The following is a 21,275-nucleotide window of genomic DNA, read 5'->3' as shown; positions in this document are numbered from 1 at the left end:
TGGAAATGCAGAAGTGTTTCTGAAAGATCCCTAGAGGACTACCATACATAACCATACAGCCTCTGACAAATAATTTGATGGACAGGCTTAGACACTTTATCTATCTAACCTTGTTTCCAGGCACTTAGCTTGCAATTCTAAAAATGTCAAATCAATGCATTATGCAAAGTATTAGGCTTAAAAGGAATTATGTAAGATAGGCACTCCATTGTCTATCAATTTAGCCTTAGGTAGAATAGCTAAGCTTGTGCTGCACTAAATAGGGGAAGAGCTCATTAATGTTAATAAGATCAGTGAGTGCATTTCAATTTTTAAAGAGGCAGCCTGCTTACTTCATTGTTTCGGACAACCCCGATGAAATCAGCCTGCAGTGGAATGGAAACGATGAGCTCAGCTTCATAGGCACCTTCTCCTTGATTCTGAGCCTTAACAATCAATGTCAGAGGGTTGTCATCCCCAATATAGATCTTCTTTTGATCACTACAAGTTAACAATACAAATCCAGACTGAGAAAAAAAGACTACATGGGGAAAGTATGACTGTTCAAAGAAACAAGAGATAAATACACAGCACTGACATGTTCAACAGTGTCTCAAGGTATTTTAAGACTACTTCACAGCTTGATAGAAAACAGAAAATAGCACACTGGGTGCAAATCGAATGCTTCTCTCAACAAACATTGATGCCACTAATATATCACTATCATTCATATCTATTACTGAAGTGAATTACATGTACTTTGTAATTCCCCAATATTTTTCTAAAAGCTAAATTAATCACGTGTCATAATTCTCACAATATTCTTTATAATTCATATGCCTTACAAAATGGTAAGGATATTCCTTGAGTTCAAAGAATGTCTACGATGAAGTGTATCTTTAAAATGATACAATATTACTTTGTGATATTACCCAAAGTTGAATGGTAATAACTCTTTCAACCTAGGCAACTAGTGAAAACACAGTGGCTATTTTCTTTAGAAGCTCAATATTGATAGTTTTAGTGTTATAGAAAATCAGGCATTACCCTCCAGGATAACTAATTCTCGTTAAAATATGTTAGTCCTTTGAATAGAAAAATGTGCCCTTCCATTTAAATTTCTTACTACATTATTATTTCAAGCAAAACTTACCTATCTACAGAAACTTCCAGCTTGGGTTTACAGACATTGTCTTCACCACAGTCAAGTAGAATGTGAGCCTAGAAAAAAACATTTTATTTTTCTACATGAAAAATACCAATGCAGGTGGCATAAGCAGTGTTTATCAATATCTATGTGGTTAAGCCTATATGTACACATGTATATATTTTCAGATACTCATCAGCTTGTTTGTATGCAAAAGAGACCATGGCCACTTATTTTTAAGCAGGTCAGTGTAGCCAGTCAAGAATGAGAAAGAAGAAAAAGATTCATAGGATATGATACAGTTCCTTGGAACCTTTCAGTTTTATCTCAGATTAAGCTGTTATCATCTTTGAATGAAGACTGGTGTAGAAAAGCAAGTAATAGCCAAGAAATGAGGCTTCATTTTTACCCTGCTGCTAGTTAAGTTGTGAGATGTTGGGCAAAATAGACTCCCTTCTAGAGTTTCTCATTATGGACTGTGCCTCTACCAATATCAGGAAATAGGGCTGTAGAGGATAAAAGAATAAAGAGCTGTAGATATTCAGCAGCAATTCAGACAGGCAGAGAGACCAAGGGGCAAAAGAAACTGGATAAAATGAGTCCAGCATTGCATGGTCATTTGGAAAAAGATGAAGGAAAAGGAACTTGAAGCATTATAGTTAACCAATCAGGGTAGGTGAAAAAACAAAGACCTGAACTTTTTCCCCACTAGATCTGGCCAGGAGAATGTTCCAGCTAGAGCAAAATGGAAACACCCAAAAGAGAGAAACAGTGGGAAAAAAGCAGAGGAGCTGGATAGGATGTGAAAGAAGAAACACAAAAATTAAGAAAAGAATGGAAAATAAAGATGAGGCCATTTTTGCTTTGTCTACTGGTAACATCCAAAGGGCTTCAAGCACAGAAGCAGACAAAAAGAAGAGAGAAAAGGATTTAAAGGAAAAGAAAGATAGAGTCCTTTAAAAAAAAGGATGATGATTGTAAACTTCCAAGTCACAAGGAATGTCCGGAATTAAGGCTTCAACATACACATTTTGGGGGAACTCAGTTCAGCCCTTAACAATATTTAAAATATTGTCATTTTTACATGGAATCACTTAAAAATTATCAGTGGAATATTTTGCATTCTGTTTCTTACTGTCTTCAAAATCCAGAATGTATTATATACTTTTAGCACATCTAAATTCAAATACTTAGGTTTTATTAGAAATTTTCTTTGCATTTACAATTCATATAATTCACAGTTGAAAATGTAGATTCAAATACTCAAGTTGTTCTAAACTTACTAAAAGTTTTGCAGTAAGAGAATTAAGCATCAGCTTTTAACGTTAAATTAATTAAAATTAAATAAAATTTAAAAATCAGTTCCTCAGTGACACTAAGCCCATTTCAAGTGCTCAGAAGCCACATGAGGCTTGCAAGTGGCTATATATTGGACAAAGATTCGTAACTGTCGTTTTAATTTGAAGGAAACACAAAAATATATGTGAATTAATTCAATTACCTAGATATAAGCAGTTGCTATAAACCTTTTTAAGAAAGGACTATTAGAAGAACTATATGGTGATTCTTTACATCATGCCAAATATAAATCAACGCTTGATTAGATCAGGAAGAAAGTGTGGACTTTGCAGATAACAAATTAACTAGTGATAAGGTATGTATAACATTCCCAGTTAGAATGTTAGATGAGTATCTTAAGTTTGCAATGAGACATATGTATAAAATATTAATAAAACTGTAATATAGAGATATTTGGCTGATATCACTCTATAGGGGAAAAAAAGGACTTAGCTGGCATTGAAGCAGCCATAGTATTAAAATATGCTGTCAGGAAAGATAGTTTCAGAAATGGAAAAGCAATGTCTTCCATGCTCAGAAAACCAAGTCTCTACAGTTATATATGTTACATCTTGCACAAAGTAAGAAATTAATATGTATTTGAGGCTGGGCACGGTGGCTCATGCCTGCAATCTCAGCACTTTGGGAGGCTAAGGTGGGTGGATCACGAGGTCAGGAGATCGAGACTGTCCTGGACAACATGGTGAAATCTCATCTCTCCTGAAATACAAAAAATTAGCCGGGCGTGGTGGTGGGTTCCTGTAGTCCCAGCTACTCAGGAGGCTGAGGCAGGGTAATCGCTTGAACACAGGAGGCGGAGGTTGCAGTGAGCCAAGATTGTGCCACTGCACTTCAGCCTGGCAACAGAGCAAGATTCTGTCTCAAAAAAAAAAAAAAAAACTTAATGTGTATTTGAATGAAAAAAATGAGAGAAAAAAACCCAACTCTTTCTGCAGAAAGCACTAAATCTCTAACACCAAAGGATTAGGGAGCAGAAAGGGAAACACTAGAACTGCATTGTCCAATATAGTAACCGCTCGCAAGCCTCATGTGGCTTCTGAGCACTTGAAATGGGCTTAGTGTCACTGAGGAACTGATTTTTAAATTTTATTTAATTTAAATTAGTTTAATGTTAAAAGCTGATGCTTAATTCTCTTACTGCAAAACTTTTAGTATGTTTAGAACAACTTGAGTATTTGAATCTACTTTTTCAACTGTGAATTACATGGATTCTAAATACAAAAAAAATTTCTAATAAAACCTAAATATTTGAATTTAGATGTGTTAAAAGTATATAATACATTCTGGATTTTGAAGACAGTAAGAAACAGAATGCAAAATATTCCACTGATAATTTTTAACTGATTCCATGTAAAAATGACAATATTTTAAATATCATTAAGGGCTGAACTGTGTCCCCCCAAAATATATAAGTTGAAGCCTTAATCCCCAGTATCTCAGAATGGAACTGTATTTGGCAATATGGTCTTTCAAGAAGTTATTAAGTTAAAATGTCTTTAAGGTGGGCCCTAATCCAATGACTGATGCTTAAAAAGAGATTAGGACACAGACACACACACAAAAGGAAGACCATGTGAAGACACAAGAAGGTGACTGGTGACTGTCTACAAGCCAAGAAGAGAGGCCTCAGAAGAAATTAGCCCTGCTGACTCTGGATCTCAGACTTCTAGGCTCCAAAATTAGGAGAGAATCAATTTCTGTTGTTTAAGCCACCCATTCTGTGGTACTTTTTTATGACAGCCCTAGAAAACTAATATAGATATATTTTTAAAATAAATTTCACCTATACCTTTTCTACCTTTTAAAAAAATGTTGCTAACCAGCAAATTAAAAATTACAATTAAAACTTTGTATTTCTATTTGACAGCAAAGAGAGAGTGCATGGAAGAGTTTGTAACGTAACCAGTGAAATGAAGCATCCATTTTAGAGAAAAGGAAATGATGAAAATGGTGGGGTAAGTAATTAACATAAAAATAAGAACGAATAACAAAGCTAAGAATGCAGAAAGAAACATACCTAAAACTTAATAATGTCACTGATGGAACAAATGTAGGACACAGAGGAGACCAAAACAAATTTTTTTCAAACAATGAAGAATGAGAATAGGTGGGAAAAAAAGGAAGTCAAATATTACTGCAGTTATTCTTGCCCTCCAAGGGTTTCAAAAGTTAGCCTACTTGATTAGCTGGTTTTAACATGGTATTGGCATTAAAGAAATTGGATGGGGAGTTTGGAAAATTAATCAAAAGTAGTGATAACAATGATAATAAAAGATTTTTAAAAATTTATAAAACTATAAACAGAAAATAACCATAACCCATATATGAAAGCACATAATATAAAGTGACAAGTAACAATTAACTTTCAAAGAAAGTATAATACTGAATGACAGACATTAAGAGGCTCAGATGGTCATTATTAAACTATTAATCAACATAATATTGTGCATTCATTAAAAATAAAAAATGTAAAGAATATAAACACAGAAGTATAGTTATAAGTTCTATGTTAATGAATACTAGAAAATGGCACATATACTATGATTATTAATGTACAGGATGAAATATGAAATTGTTAAAATATAAAAATTAGAAAAGACTTTAAAAACTATTTTAATTTGCCTTTTGCTACTGTCACATATACAGAAAACAAACCAAAAAAAAAAGAGCTTATGGGATCTCAGAAAGACAAAAAAAAAAAATTATAAACTAAATTTAGGGCAAAGAGTTATGAAGGAAGAAATAGTAATGTAAAAACATGAACATGTAATTTAAAAAGGAGAAATAGTAACTAGAATTAACAATATTTAAATACATTACACATAAGATTTTCTAAAACTAGAATACCACCTATCAAATTTTGTTGCTTTCTTTGGTTTTCTGAAAAGAATTATTTATTTACTATATATGCACTTTTTAAAATTAAAATATCAAAGATAACATAGATATCAAATATATTTAGCAAAATACTAAAATACTATGTAAACAAACTGGCACTTTGCTGTTCTCCTTGAATTATTTTCCTATTTCATGTATATGAAATGTCTTTCTCTGTATATCTCCATGTTGAGTGGCTTTAAATATCTCTGACTTGAAAATTCAGATTCCCAAAAAAATAAAAACCAAAAAGAAAATAAAATAGAAAATTCAGATTCCTAAACTTCTGACTTTGACTAAACATCTATCAATATGATAAAGGAAATCTCCTCTAATATTTAAAAACATGAATTGTAAAAAAAAATAACAAAATATCACATTAGTGGTAAACTGAGTACAGTACCTGTCGACTAATGTTAGCAGGCGTGAACTGGTTAAGAATGGGTTGCAAGCCTGTTGTATCAGCAGCTGTTCTATAATCCAACCGATATTCCATAAAAATAGTAATTGGAGTGAGTTTGTCTCTAAATTCAGATTCATCCTAGAAATGGAAATGCTTTGAATTAATGTTAACATCAACCTAAATTATCTGGAGAAATCCATAAGTGCACATTACAAAGCCAGCTGTATTCATCCCTGAGCCTTCAATTCTAACAACATTCTCTGGAAAATTATACTTTTGTAGAAATAGAATATCCAAAAGAAGATTATCCTTATCAAGTAAGAGCCTTTAGTCAATTTTTGTTTTACAATGTACTATTTGATTCACACGAAAGTACGAGACATGTTAACAACATGAGCACTCAAACACACACACCCAACATAATAAGAACATTATTGATACTGCTTAAGCTACCCAAATACTTCTTTCTCTTCCTCCCTCTGCATTCCTTCTCAATAGGATTACATGTAGTCTTCTGTGACTTGCTTTCTGTCCTACACTCTTAAGATCCATCCATTCCATTGCATGTAGCCTACGTTAATTTTGTACTGTTGAGTACTATTTCATCATGTAAATATACAATTCATTTATCCATTCTGTCAAAGGCTATTTTGATTGTTTATGGGTTTTGTTTTTGCTATTACAGAAATTGCTGTGATTATTCTTATACATAGTGACAAGTATATTTGTCAGTTCTGTAGTACCACATTATTTTCCAAAGTCTTCAAAACAATTCACACTGCCATCAGCAATGTATAAGAATTCTTAATTCACATGTTGACCAATTAATAGATATTGGTGGACTTTGTTTAAATGTAAGATTCTATTTCTTCATAGTCATAACTTGGGGTATTTGTCTTGCTTCTTAAATCTTGAAGTTTTTTAAGTTTACTCTAAAACCTTTTTTTGTACTTAAGACAGTCACATATTTCTTCTTTAATCTATTCATGTGGTAAATTACATTTTTAGACTTAATATTAACCCACTCTACGATAAATCCAACTTGGTTTATGTATCTTTTTTTACAAACTGCTAAGACTTATTTGCTTATAATGGCTTAGTCATTTTACATCTATTGTAAGACTAGAATGAAATTCTCCCTTCTGGTACTATTCTTGACCACTCCAGGAACCAATTACACTAGTTTCACAGATTGACTTTGAAATATTTTGGTTTTTTTATTCTTTCAAAGAGCTATTTAAAATTTAGAAGTCTTGTTCTTGAATGTTTGATAGATATTGCCTACAAAACCATCTGAGCTTTGTCGTTTTGTAAAGATTAACTGCCAATTCTATTTGTTAAGTGTTTAGAGGATTATTCAGGTTTTGTTTCTTCTTATGACAGTTGTATTGTTTTTCTAAGAATTTCCATGTTTTGTCTAAAAGTTTTCCTATGTACTGGCCCAAGGTTATTCAAAATATTCTGTTAATTCCTCCCTTATCTGTAATGTCCCATTTCAATTCTTAATTTTGTGGTGTTTCTTTCTTACCTTCATTTTTTCTTAACTTTCATTTAAATTAAATAGCATTTAAGGCTATACATTTATCTTTACATTCTACTGTTGTGATAGCCTATACATTTTGATGTCACATTTTCATTGTAATACGGTTGCAAGTAAATTTCCATTATGATCTTGTTTTTGACCCATAAGTTATTTAAAAATCACACTTCCCAATTCCCAGTTGATCTTTTTGTTATGGATTTCTAACAACTGCACTGTGATACCATGTATTCTATAAAATTAGTTTTTGAAATTTGTTTAGACTTCCTTTATGGCCTATGCATGGTCAGTTTTCATATTCTTTAGTTGTTAGGTGTAGGTTCTATATAAGTCTGTTAAATCAAGTTCATTAATTATGTTGTTGTCTAAATATTTACTGATGTTTTTGTCTTGTTTTGTTTTTTCCTTTAAATAAAATAGAGTCTCACCCAGGCTGGTCTCAAACTCTTGGCCTCAAGTGATCCTCCTGCTTTGGCCTCCCAAAGTGCCAAGACTATAAGCTTGAGCCACTGTGCCCAGGCCCTTTATTTCTTTAAACATTTTATACAAATTTGTGCTCCGTAACTGGTCTTTGCGGGTCTAAAATCTGATGCTTCTTCTAGTGGCTTCTGTGTGTGTGTGTGTGTGTGTGTGTGTTTAATGAATTCATATTTGATCAAACTTAACCTGTGGAAATCCTGGGGCCCATACTGGATTGCTCCCCTTCAGCAAGGTTTTACATTTGGCTCTTGCTGGAATCAGGATGCACCTCTGTCGTAAGAACACTTAGCCTTATACAACTGTCGGAATTCCTGTGCTGGTGTCTGCAATTACCACCTGCCCTCTCCTTAGGCTTCATCCTTTGCCAGCAACTCTGGCTCATATATTTGCTTATAACTCACAATTCAGAGCCACTGGAGTTTTTTAGTTCATTGCTCATTTTTTTTTTGGACTCTGGCGATTTCTTTTACTGTCCTGAAAGTCCAGTTGCATTTAGGAAATATGTTTATCATAATTTGTTCAGTAGTATTGATGTGGAAAGGCCATTCGGAATATCCAATCTGACAGAAGTAGAAGTCCATCATTCAGGTTTGACACTTTACAAAGCTAAATTTCCTTTGTGTATTTTTCTGTTTTTCCTTTTGATCTAACACTAATTTACAGAAAGTGAAAATCATTTAGATAAAAAAGAAAAACTAATGACTAAAAAGGAACAACAAGGTAGCAGAAAAGTTAGCTCTTACCCGCAGATACGCTATCAATTCCTCACACTGCATCAGTCCCCCCCTTGAAATAGTCATGTTCTTGGAGTGACTTGGGGACCTGCTGTAGAGAAACAGTGCTCGTCGAATTGCTCCCTTTTGCTTGAGTTTATCCAAAAGAAGTTCCACCTGGAAATCTATGTAAACCAAAGGATTTATAACCAACATATTCTTTATGGACATCTATCTATCCTACTCTAGAGTTTTCATGTAAACAGAGATCTTTATTCCTTAAGAAGTAAATTGCTTCTAATTAATTTAAAATGTCATTACATTGTAATGAGACTACAACATATTAATTCTGAAAAAATATTTAATAATAATTAAATAATTAATCAAACTTTCCCTAAAGTAATGTCATAAATAATTCCCAAAAAAATGATAGTAGTAAGCCAATTATCAGACAGGAGAAATGCTATCTTTTAATTTAAGCTGAGAGGAGGAAATCCAGAGGATGAAACATGTGAATTAAGACTTCCACCATAAATTCAAGTAGCAAGAGTCTTGCTGATTTTGATTAAGAAGTATTTGCTCATATGTACTCATACCATCATATTAAACACTATGATGAATGAACAGTTTGCCCCACTTGAAACTCCTGCTTCCAGTGAAGCTATCATATCAAACTGTCAGATGAATATGCCTTCAGGAAGCAAGTGATCAAACAGAGTTAAATACATCAAGAATCATTGTAAAACAAGGATGTAGCAATTAGGATTACTGCCTTGTAAGATTCAGTTCTTTAAATAGTTTCTTAAGAGAGTGCAAATCTTTAAAACCAGAATTTGTGTCGCAAGTTTCTCTAAAAGGTGACCTTTATTTCAAATTTGGGTGAATACCCAGGGTTATTTTGCTTCATGTTCTGTTCTACTAGGCCATATTGACCTCCATGCCGTTTCTCAACCACTGAGCACATTTTCCGCTTCAGGCCTGCTGAAGCTGCCAGTTCCTCTGTGTCAAACACTCCTCCACACATCCAATAGCTCCCTCATTTCCTTCAGGTCTCTAGTGAAAAGTTGTCTCCTAGGGAGACCTTACTTGGCTGCCCTATGTAAACTTTCACACACAAACACACACCCAACAGTTTCAGTTTCTTCTCTGCTTTACTATTATTCCTTACCACTTGCCATTAACATACTGACAAACCCTGGCAATAAATATTTAATACTCCTATCTTGCCTATCTTGCTCTCAGGACCACATCAACCATTTTAGGAAAAGAAGAGTAGAGTTTGCTGTGTGAATTAAATTGCATGATCAAAACTTTTTCTCCTCCTTCTCACTATTTCTAAACCACCTCTACTCCTGAGATTGCTTGGGGCTGCTCAAAGACATAAAATACAGACTTCTCAGCAGATCATCTACTTATAAACCATAATATTCATATTTCCCCAGAGTTCATTATGTCACATTCGTAACTGCTTAAACTTCTAAAGGTCATATTTACCATTCTGTGGGCTATTTAGCTCATAATGTCCATAAATAAGTGTATTATTTTTGAATTAGCTTAAGGGTTACCAAAGAATATAATTATGTTGAAATCTTAAATGTCTTTAGGCATAAACATTCAAATAAAAAATTATAATAACAATTCAAGTAACTATTTGAATATCTTAAAATATTTTTTAAGTGCTGTGTATGCAGTATCATTAAAATAATATGATTTTTCGTAGAACACTTACTAAGTTTCCTGGGAAGTACTCCTTTGCCATCTGCCTTTAAGCAGAACCTAACATTAAAACTGTGGAAAAATAAAAAACATACATAAATTCTATAATTCAGTTTAGACATATTTTTATTATCACCCACATCTCATATTTCTAATACACAGTTTGTATTGTGAAGCCTTACATCTTTCTTCATGTCTTAATATTATTCTAAAAACATGAAACTATATACACTAACCTAACTCATCCTTCAGTAATTTAAGCACATTTCCTTTCATGGTATCTTGATGAGAAAAAGAAAAATAATGTCCTAACTTTCTCTCAAGCTTATAGAACCTATTGATAAATCTAAATGAGGGGTATGACAGTTCAGATTTTTTTTTTTTTTTTGAGACAGAGTCTCACTCTGTTGCCCAGGCTGGAGTACAGTGGCACGATCTCGGCTCACTGCAACCTCTGCCTCCTGGATTCAAGCAATTCTCCTGCCTCAGCCTCCCAAGTAGCTGGGATTACAGGCATGCACCACTACACCCGGCTAATTTTTGTATTTTTAGTAGAGACAGTGTTTCACCACGTTGGCCAGGCTGGTCTCAAACTCCTGACCTCTGGTGATTCACCCGCCTTGGTCTCCCAAAGTGCTGGGATGACAGTGAGCCACTGACTGTGCCTAGCCAACGGTTCAGATTTTAAAAACTGTCTCATTGATAAAAGGACCCACCAAAACTTTCTTTAATTAGCAACCTCCTTTACAGCAGTGTTCTTCACAATTTATTAGCAGGTTTTGAAACCAGTTTAATGGGTTGTGTTCAGCATCTTAAGAAAAAATTTTTAATAAATAAATAAAACTGATTTAGGTATCAAAGGTAAGTACGATTTTCTGAAATGCTTGATTTAATTACTTTCATGTGTTTATAATGCAAAATGTATTTCTTACTATGTGCCATACTCAAAAATCATATGATGTTACTGCTCTAGTTAGTGCATTTGAAGCCTTTGAATTACTAACATAATTAGAAGCAGATTATTGGCAACTTCACAGAGGTATGCAGGGTAGAAAAGCAGTAAAACTTACAGCAAAATCTTGAAAACAACTTCATTGCCAGTTCAATAAAAATGAAGACCAAATATTACTGAATTTTTAAATGTAATCCAATTAAAGAAATGAAAATTTCAAAATTTTAATAACTATAACAATAATTCAAAAATATTCAAAAACAAATTCAGGAACAATATCTTTAATTGGCTCTTTTGAAGTAAAACTTTTTTAGGCACCAATCATTTTCTCCTTGATCATAAGTTCTCTGCAACTCGTCTGTGTAAGTAAGGAACATGAATAGTGTTTACCAAAGTGTGAACTCATGAATGACTACTCATGGTGATTTTGGTAGTATATGGGTCAAGATTTTTCATTAGTTTTATATTTATATTGATATGTATGAGAAAGATACTGGTTTCTACATTTTGCTTTTAAATACTGTGAAGTAAAGCACGAGACAACTTAAAAAATATCTATAGTGAAAATAGAGCAAAAATTACTGAAGTAGCATAAAATGACAAAGATGAGAGAAAGAATGGAGTAGAGAAGAATTCAGACATTTAACTTATGAAAAATTATTATATTTTTCTTTGGAAACTAGTAAAGGAATAAGCAGATAATTAATATATTAGAGCAAAATAATTTTTTTCATACAACTGTTCATAGATATTAAATCAGAAAAACAAGATATCTTTTAAAAATTTAAATGTTCATGGGCCTGTTTGGAATTACATATAAATGAACTGAGATCTTATTATCTTTTCTTTCTTTTTGAAAATATTCATTGACCATGCATAATTCTTTAAAAATTAATTTCATACTAATTTATAGAGTATCTTTACAGCCTTTAGATATCCTTTTTGGAGCACTATTTCTATAATCCAATTTATAACATGAAAATAGAGTATAAGGCCAGGTGCAATGGCTCATACCTGTAAATCCTAGCACTTTAGGAGGCTGAGGCAGGATGACTGCTTGAGCCACAGCAGTCTTCGAGACCAACCTAAGCAATATAGGGAGACCCCATCTCTAAAAAAATTTAAAAAATTAGCTGGGTATGGTGCCGCACACCTGTAGTCCCAGCTACTATAGAGGCCAAGGTGGAAGGATCACTTAAGCCTGGGAGGTCGAGGCTACAGTGAGCCATGGTTGTGCCACTGCACACCAGCCTGGGCAACAGAGGCAGACTTTGCTTCAAATAAAAAAAGGATTAAAAAAACAGTATACTCACAGAAACTGTTTTAGCAATATTTCAGCCCTACCACCTTCATTTTCAATTGTTCTTACAATGCCTGAACAATAATCACAATAATAACTATTATTAAACAAATACCCTTACCAGGAAACTTTGAGAGCTGTTCCAGGCAGTGAGCAGGTTTTATTGTCTTGATTTAAAATGCTAGGGTACACTTCAAGACCAGCATTTACAGTGATAACTGGTCTGGCCCTAGGGGGGGAAAAAAAGAAGATGAAGTAAAAAATTATTTAAAAAGTTAGGTTGATTGAAATATTTTTGGTTCATATTCACTACATATATAGTACCATGTCTACTAAAAGCATTGTTTGTAATAGTAAAAGGAACAGGAACAACATAACCGTAGGTGATCAACTGTCTTAGTTGCCCAGAACTGTCCTAATTTTAGCACAGAAACTCCTGCATCCTGGGAAATCGCTCAGTTCCAGACAAAGTGGGACAATGGCTGGCCTATATGAATTCAGTCACTAAAGCAGAATGGCTAAATAAGTTGTGAGATATCTACCGAATTCACTGCACTACCGTGGAGAAAATGAGTGGGATGACCTCTAAGACATAACCAACATATAGTTTTAGTGGGAGAGAAAAAAAACCCAAGAAGTACAAAGGATGTCTACTGATATACATACATACATACATAATATGATTTTTTAATGCATAGAATATTTCTAGTAGAAGAAACAAATAAATTATTAGCTGGTGTGAGGGAAAACTTTTTTTATATACCCTTCTTATAGTGTTTGCATTTTTACCACATACATTATATAATTAACAGCAATTTTAAAAACTAAAAACAATAAATTAAAATAAATACAGTTTTCCTGAGTTCAGATACACAGGTTTAAATCCTATATAAAAATACAGCTGGCTCAAGTCAATGTGCCTGTCTCAAAATGATAAATATCTGAAATCTGTTAAGTATTGTATAGCTACAATTAAATTGACCCATCGCAAACTCCGCTACATAGCACTAATGTTAGTGTTCCTGCCATGTATAAACTCAGATCATAGATATATAAACATCTTAACTACTTGGGATGCCAACTGATATTCTAAGTCATGAGGAATTGATGAAATACAGAGAATAACTGGGGATATATAAGAAATTGGGAAATAGAAATATATAAATTCATACATATTGCTCTAATAAAAATATTCATTTGGGGTTTCATTACATACTGACCTTGTGGTCAGAGAATACCAAGACATAAGCATGAGGTTAATTTCCTGCTTCTTATAGGAAAATGTAAACCCAGACAATTTTTAGAGAGATTAAAACTACAGGAGAATACCTCTGAACATAATTTAAAAGACAAAGAAGGGGCAGGCATAGTGGCTCACACCTGTAATCCCAGCACTTTGGGAGGCTGAGGCTGGTGGATCACTTGAGCCCAGGAGCTCAAGACCAGCCCAGATAACATGGCAAGACCCTGTCTCTACCAAAAATACATAAAATTAGCCAGGTGTGGTAGTGGCACATGCCTGTAGTCCCAGCTACTCGGGAGGCTGAGGCACGAGAATCACTAGGACCTGGGAAGCAAAGGTTGCAATGAGCCAAGATTGCACCACTGTACTCCAGATTGGGCAAAAAAAAAAAAAAAAAAAAAAAAGAAGTTCTAGTGTTCAATAACACCATAGATTGACTATAGTTAATAATAATTTATTGTACATTTCAAAATAGCTGGCTGGGCACAGTGGCTCATAACAGTAGTCCCAGCATTTTGGGAGGCTGAGACGGGTGTATCACTTCAGGCCAGGAGTTCAGGACCAGCTTGGCCAACATGGCAAAACCCTGTCTCTACTAAAAATACAAAAATTAGCCGGTGTGGTAGCATGTGCCTGTAACCCCAGCTACTTGGGAGGCTGAGGCATGAGAATTGTTTGAACCCAGGGGGCAGAGGTTTCAGGGAGCCGAGATGGTCCCACTGCACTGAAACTCTGTCTCCAAAGAAAACAAAAGATCAAAATAACTATAAGAGAGGCTGGAAGACAGGATTCTGAATGTTCCCAACACAAATAAATGATCAATGTTTGAGATGATGAATATCCTAATTACTCTGATTTGATAATTACATTGTATGAATGTATCAAAATATCACATGTACCCCATAAATATGTACAATTATTACGTACCAATAAAAATAATTTGCCCGTAGCAAATCACAAATAGAAAGAACAAATTTTATCATTATTTCAAGAAAATTAAACTAAAATTCAAACACTGACACTTAATTAAAAAACGTTCAAATAATTCAGAATATTCCTATACCGCAGGATACAGAAAATGCTCACCTGTATAAGATAGCTCGATCTACACCAAAAGCTCCTACAATTAAGTCTTAAGAAAGAGTGGAAAAACATGTTAATAATGATAATGGTTTTTAAAATGTATATACCATTCTATAAAATTTTCAATGAACATAAAAAGGCTTGAACAAATTCTCAAAACTATTAAGAGGTTGTAAGACATCATATAAAAGGCTAAAATATATGAAAACTGTAAACAAACTACCACCAGTGGAAAATGCTTATCATAAAGTAGACTTTCATCTAGGTGGATATAAATCTTTTAAATGAATATTTAGTAAAAAGCAGCAATGATAAGCATACACCTGCCAAACATACATACTGCCAAAGGAAAAAGCTTTATAGATGCCTGTGGATTTTACAATCTTACTGTAAAATTTCTTTTCTATTTTCTATATATAATGTGTGTGTGTATATATATAAAATATGTATATAAAATATATATATATAAAATACAATAGCAGATAGCACTCGAATCAGCAAGAATGAAACGCATTAGTTTTCATATGCCACAGGTTCAACTGGTTCATGATTCAGAAAAAGTCAAATGAGAGCTCTATCTCACAGTATACCCAAGCTAAATTTGAGGAAGTCTTTTCTAAACAGAAAATCACATGAAAAAAAAATAAAAACAGATTAAATTACACAAAAGTTTAAAACTTTATGCTCAAAATGCAAATTTGACAAACTAGAAAATACATAAAAGAGTTAAGAAGTTAATATTTGCAACATTTAAGGCATTGTGAAAGTTTAAAAAAAATGAATGAATGAAAGAAAAGCAACATACAATCCCAGTAGCAAAGAAGAAAAAAAAGACACAAAAAGGAAATTCACAGAAGTAAATGTGTGTATATATATATACACACAAATGTATATATATACAAATGTGTATATATATACACACAAATTATATATATACAAATGTATATATATACACACGCAAATGAAAATGATTATTTTTACTAATAATCTAATGTATAGTTAAGAATCAACCTCATAACTATACATTAGATTATTAGTAAAAATAATCATTTTTATTTATGTATAGTTAAGAATCAACCTGATGGCCGGGCGTGGTGGCTCATGCCTGTAATCCCAGCACTTTGGAGGTTGAGGCAGGCAGATCACGAAATCAGGAGTTCGAGACCAGCCTGACTGAGACCAGCCTGACCAAGACCAGCCTGATCAACATGGTGAAACCCCATCTCTACTAAAAATACAAAAATTAGCTGTGCGTGGTGGCGCCTGCCTGTAATCCCAGCTACTCAGGAGGCTGAGGCAGGAGACTCTCTTGAACCCGGGCGGTGAAGTTTGCAGTGAGCTGAGATCACGCCACTGCACTCCAGCCTGGGTAACAGAGCGAGACTTCGTCTCAACAAAAAGAATCAAACTCATGCCTTATTTCTAGAATCACAAACTGTTAGTTAAAATACACTGTCCACCTGTTATACAGTTAAAAATTATTTTAAAAGAAGCACAAGTATGGGAAAACAATGACTCATTTACTGCTGGTGAGTGCTTTAAAAAGTTGACAAAAACCTTCCTGTGGAGGGAGTGGGATGGTAACTTGACCATGTGTATTAATAACCTTAAAAAAAAGAAGTGCACACACTTGACACAGTGATTCTTGAATTTTGTCCTAATGACATAATCAGAGATATGCAAAAGAATCATAAAGAAAGATAAAAATGCCACAAAAAAAGGTAAATAAGATATGATGTAGCTATTTGTTACAAAGGGAAACAGAAAATTCATGTTTTAGAAGAATAATAAAGAAATGTTTCTGAAACGTTGAATAAAACACTATGAATAGCATATAAAAGCATGATTTCCTTTTTAAAAAAAATGTGTGTGACTGCACAGGAAAAACATTGAAAAGATATGCTTTGATGTATTTTCTAAAAGTTCTATAACAAATATATTGCATTTATAACAAAAAAACTCTAAAATAATACTAATTTATGAGAATCCACTTCATGTCTTATTTCTGGAAACAGACCAACATACTTGTATATTGAGCTCATATTAAGTGTTTCAACACAAAGGTCATCTAAATTTTCTACACTGTATTTCATTTAAAGAAAAGATCTGTTTTGATCCTAGATCCATTTATAATGCTCCAAAGTGTATAAGAACCAGAAAAAGGTCTTGCTTGCTCTACTGGACCCATGCAGTGGGCAACCTTGGGCAAACTGCCTTTCTCAGTCTCTTTTTACATTCAGAAATGGTATAATAATGAGCTATAAAAATGAGCTTATTTTAACTCATGTATTAATGGGAGAATTAAATAAAATAATATACTTGAAAAAAAAAATCACAATGAAGGCCGGGTGCAGTGGCCCACGCCTGTATTCCCAACACTTTGGGAGGCCACGGCAGGTGGATCGCTTGAGCTCATGAGTTCAAGACCAGCCTGGGCAACATGGCAAAAACCACTCTTTACAAACCATGCAAAAATTAGCCAGGCATGGTGGTGTGTGCCTGTAGTCCCAGCTACTCATGAGGCTGAGGTGGGAGGATGGCTTGAGCCCAGGAGGTGGAGGCTGCAATGAGCCAAGATTGTGCCACTGTACTCCAGCCTGGGCAATAGAGACATACCTTGTCTTAAAAAAAAAAAAAATCACAACTATTAGTCAAGTACATATATTCTACATAATTAAAAAAATAAAAAAGATAGCTAACATTAAAACAGCTTAGAATGAGCATTTAACTTTTGTTTATAACTTCTGTAATACTCTTCTCATTTCATTAAAGACTACAGGAGAAACTCAGAGTACACTGTACACTCCCAGGAAAGAGAGCTGACTTTTCTTCATATACCCTTAGGTGATGGGAATGATGCCTTGAATATTTTAGAGGTTTGATCAACATATGAAATACTGAATTGCAATAATTTATAATATAAATCAAGAACAGTAACTAATACTATTTGCTATTAGGACTGAAAAATCTAAGGGCTCTATGTGTTGATAAGAAAGCACCTGGATATCCATTTTTGTCTATATCTGTGGCTCCTTTCATTGAATAGCCAAAGCTTGGTGGCATGCTTCGAGCAGCCCACTGCCCTTCAAGGATTTGAGATGGGACTGCGTTCAAGCCTGTTGATCTTCCATTGAAGATATAAACAATTCCTTTTTTATCTTCACCCCCATATGGAGCAGCAATTGCAATATCTGTGGGGAAAAAAAGAGGAGGGGGAAGGAGAATGACAGAAGTAAGGAGGAGGAAAAGAAAGGGAAGAATGAGGAAGGAACGAGAGAAGGGGGAAGAGGGCAAGGATGAAGAGAAGAAAGTTTCAGTACTTGTAATTATTTGCACAGATCTTAATATTTATAGAACCCATTTATCATGATAAATACTAATTCAAAGTTCAGTAGGGTACTCTTTATCCATAAGCAATAATCTAATTCAAGGAAACTCAAGCAAAACTGTACAGAAAAGACATTAATTTAGAGCCAGATAATCTGGCTCTGACCTTAAACAAATCACTTAAACTTTCTGGACCACAAATGCTTCCTCATTAAAACTAGGGGTAGGGGATGGAGGAGGACACATCAAAAGATTCATCTAAAGTTTATTTTCACTCTCAAAATCCTAGATAATTTATTTATGGATGGTATTGTTTTTTCTGAACAGAAGCCAATCTGCTCAGAAATTCGTAAGTTGTGACTTCATCTTGATCTTGCTCAACTTACACTGAAAGAAGATAAATGAATAACATTTTAAATCTTTAAAAAAACCCCAAACACCAAATTATCTTTTCTACCTCTAAAATGTATTACCAATCTGCCCACTTCTCTCTCTGCTGCTGCCACCCTAGACAAGTCATTGCCGCATTTTGCACTTAAACAGCCTTTTTTTCTTTTCTTTTCTTTTTAATTTTTGTTTGAGACAGAGTCCCGCTCTTTTCCCCAGGCTGGAGTGCAGTGGCACAATCTCGGCTCACTGCAAGCTCCACCTCCTGGGTTCACACCATTCTCCTGCCTTAGCCTCCCGATTAGCTAGGACTACAGGTGCCCGCCACCATGCCCGGCTAATTTTTTTTGTTTTTTTTTTTAGTAGATACGGGGTTTCATGGTGTTAGCCAGGATGGTCTCGATCTCCTGACCTCGTGATCCACCCACCTCGGCCTCCCAAAGTGGCGGGATTACAGGCGTGAACCACGCGCCCGGCCTTAAACAGCCTTTTAAGTGGCCTCCCACTTCTACGCTTGCCTGTAACTTTCTCTTCAAAAGGGCCATTCACCATATCATGTTACACCCATCCCCATCTTAAAATCCTTCAATTAGTTCCCAAAGCATTTAGAGTAAGTTCTAAACCCTACCTGGTATTTCCATTGTTTACCATGCAAATCTCATTCCTCTCCCCATCCCCACCCCCACGCCATCCAGTTTTTTACCCTTATTTACTCTTCCCAGCAATCCTGGCCTTTTTTTCTGTTTATTAAACACACCAAGCTAGTTTCCAACTATGGGCTTGTATTTGCTATTCTCTCTGCCTTTTGCTCCAGAGCTTTTACAACTCTATTCCTTCTATTTGGACAAATAGCAAGCTGTTTGTCTGTCAGCAAGCTATTCCCTAGCCATCCTACGCAGCAGTGCACCACCCCTCTCGACCCCCTACTTTCTCTATCACCCTCTCTATCCTGAAACTCTATTATATTACCTTGCCTTCTAAAAAATCCATCATCTTTATCACTATCTAGATTTCCCCATTGTTTACTTATTCTATGACTACACAAAGTAAGTAAGCTATAGAACATAAGCTTCATGAGACCAAGGACATGTCGTATCTTGCCTATCACAGACCCTACGTACCAGTCATAACAAATTGCCTCAATTTCCTTAATGTACACAAGCTGTCTCATAGCTCCTTAATAAGCCATGCCTCATTGTCTCATGGCTCCCCTGAAACATCAACGATGCCTTGATCACTCATCCTTTATATGAGACCATTAAGCCTGGGATCTCAAACACTGTGATGATCACATTGAGGTGCTTTTTTTTTTTTTAAACATATATGCTGCCCCCATTGGATGCTGAGTTTTTTTTTTATTATTATACTTTAAGTTTTAGGGTACATGTGCACATTGTGCAGGTTAGTTACATATGTATACATGTGCCATGCTGATGCGCTGCACCCACTAACTCGTCATCTAGCATTAGGTATATCTCCCAGTGCTATCCCTCCCCCCTCCCCCCACCCCACAACAGTCCCCAGAGTGTGATATTCCCCTTCCTGTGTCCATGTGATCTCATTGTTCAATTCCCACCTATGAGTGAGAATATGCGGTGTTTGGTTTTTTGTTCTTGCGATAGTTTACTGAGAATGATGGTTTCCAATTTCATCCACGTCCCTACAAAGGACATGAACTCATCATTTTTTATGGCTGCATAGTATTCCATGGTGTATATGTGCCACATTTTCTTAATCCAGTCTATCATTGTTGGACATTTGGGTTGGTTCCAAGTCTTTGCTATTGTGAATAATGCCACAATAAACATATGTGTGCATGTGTCTTTATAGCAGCATGATTTATAGTCATTTGGGTATATACCCAGTAATGGGATGGCTGGGTCAAATGGTATTTCTAGTTCTAGATCCCTGAGGAATTGCCACACTGACTTCCACAATAGTTGAACTAGTTTACAGTCCCACCAACAGTGTAAGAATGTTCCTATTTCTCCACATCCTCTCCAGCACCTGTTGTTTCCTGACTTTTTAATGATTGCCATTCTAACTGGTGTGAGATGATATCTCATAGTGGTTTTGATTTGCATTTCTCTGATGGCCAGTGATGATGAGCATTTTTTCATGTATTTTTTGGCTGCATAAATAAGATTTAAACGTTAGACCTAAAACCATAAAAACCCTAGAAGAAAACCTAGGCATTACCATTCAGGACATAGGCGTGGGCAAGGACTTCATGTCCAAAACACCAAAAGCAATGGCAACAAAAGCCAAAACTGACAAATGGGATCTAATTAAACTAAAGAGCTTCTGCACAGCAAAAGAAACTACCATCAGAGTGAACAGGCAACCTACAACATGGGAGAAAATTTTCACAACCTACTCATCTGACAAAGGGCTAATATCCAGAATCTACAATGAACTCAAACAAATTTACAAGAAAAAAACAAACAACCCCATCAAAAAGTGGGCGAAGGACATGAACAGACACTTCTCAAAAGAAGACATTTATGGATGCTGAGTTTCTTAAAGACATGAGTAGACTCTGATTTATGCTCATTTTCACCACCTAGAAGAGTGCCTGGCCTGCAGTAAACACCAACTAAGAATTTGTTATCCTTAAAAATGAGTACCTAACTTACGTAAAAGTATTCTTTTTATCCTTTTTTAAGCCTTAAAGGTAAATCAGCTGGGCACAGTGGCTCACGCCTGTATTCCCAGCACTTTCAGAGGCCGAGGCGGGTGGGTCACGAGGTCGAGAGATTGAGACCATCC

The 21,275-nt window shown here is 34.9% G+C and overlaps 1 protein-coding gene across 4 annotated transcripts in view; it reads right to left on the bottom strand.

The window, feature by feature from the left end:
• Positions 1 to 21,275, bottom strand: part of ITGAV (integrin subunit alpha V) — a 93,106-nt gene that overhangs the window by 15,893 nt on the left and 55,938 nt on the right. For all 4 annotated transcript variants that reach the window (XM_515967.8, XM_054679966.2, XM_063791326.1 and 1 more), the window contains 8 exons: positions 17,792 to 17,983; positions 14,796 to 14,841; positions 12,588 to 12,695; positions 10,228 to 10,286; positions 8,529 to 8,683; positions 5,766 to 5,903; positions 1,133 to 1,200; positions 333 to 480 (listed from right to left, as the gene is read on the bottom strand). In XM_515967.8, the coding sequence (XP_515967.3) occupies positions 333 to 480; positions 1,133 to 1,200; positions 5,766 to 5,903; positions 8,529 to 8,683; positions 10,228 to 10,286; positions 12,588 to 12,695; positions 14,796 to 14,841; positions 17,792 to 17,983 (914 nt within the window). The remainder of the gene's footprint in view (positions 1 to 332; positions 481 to 1,132; positions 1,201 to 5,765; positions 5,904 to 8,528; positions 8,684 to 10,227; positions 10,287 to 12,587; positions 12,696 to 14,795; positions 14,842 to 17,791; positions 17,984 to 21,275) is intronic.

This window comes from Pan troglodytes, chromosome 13 (assembly GCF_028858775.2).
Source record: "Pan troglodytes isolate AG18354 chromosome 13, NHGRI_mPanTro3-v2.0_pri, whole genome shotgun sequence".
In the NCBI taxonomy this organism is placed as follows: domain Eukaryota; kingdom Metazoa; phylum Chordata; class Mammalia; order Primates; family Hominidae; genus Pan; species Pan troglodytes.
The sequence above is the reverse complement of the archived record's forward strand: the minus strand, read 5'-3'. Positions and strand labels throughout refer to the sequence as shown.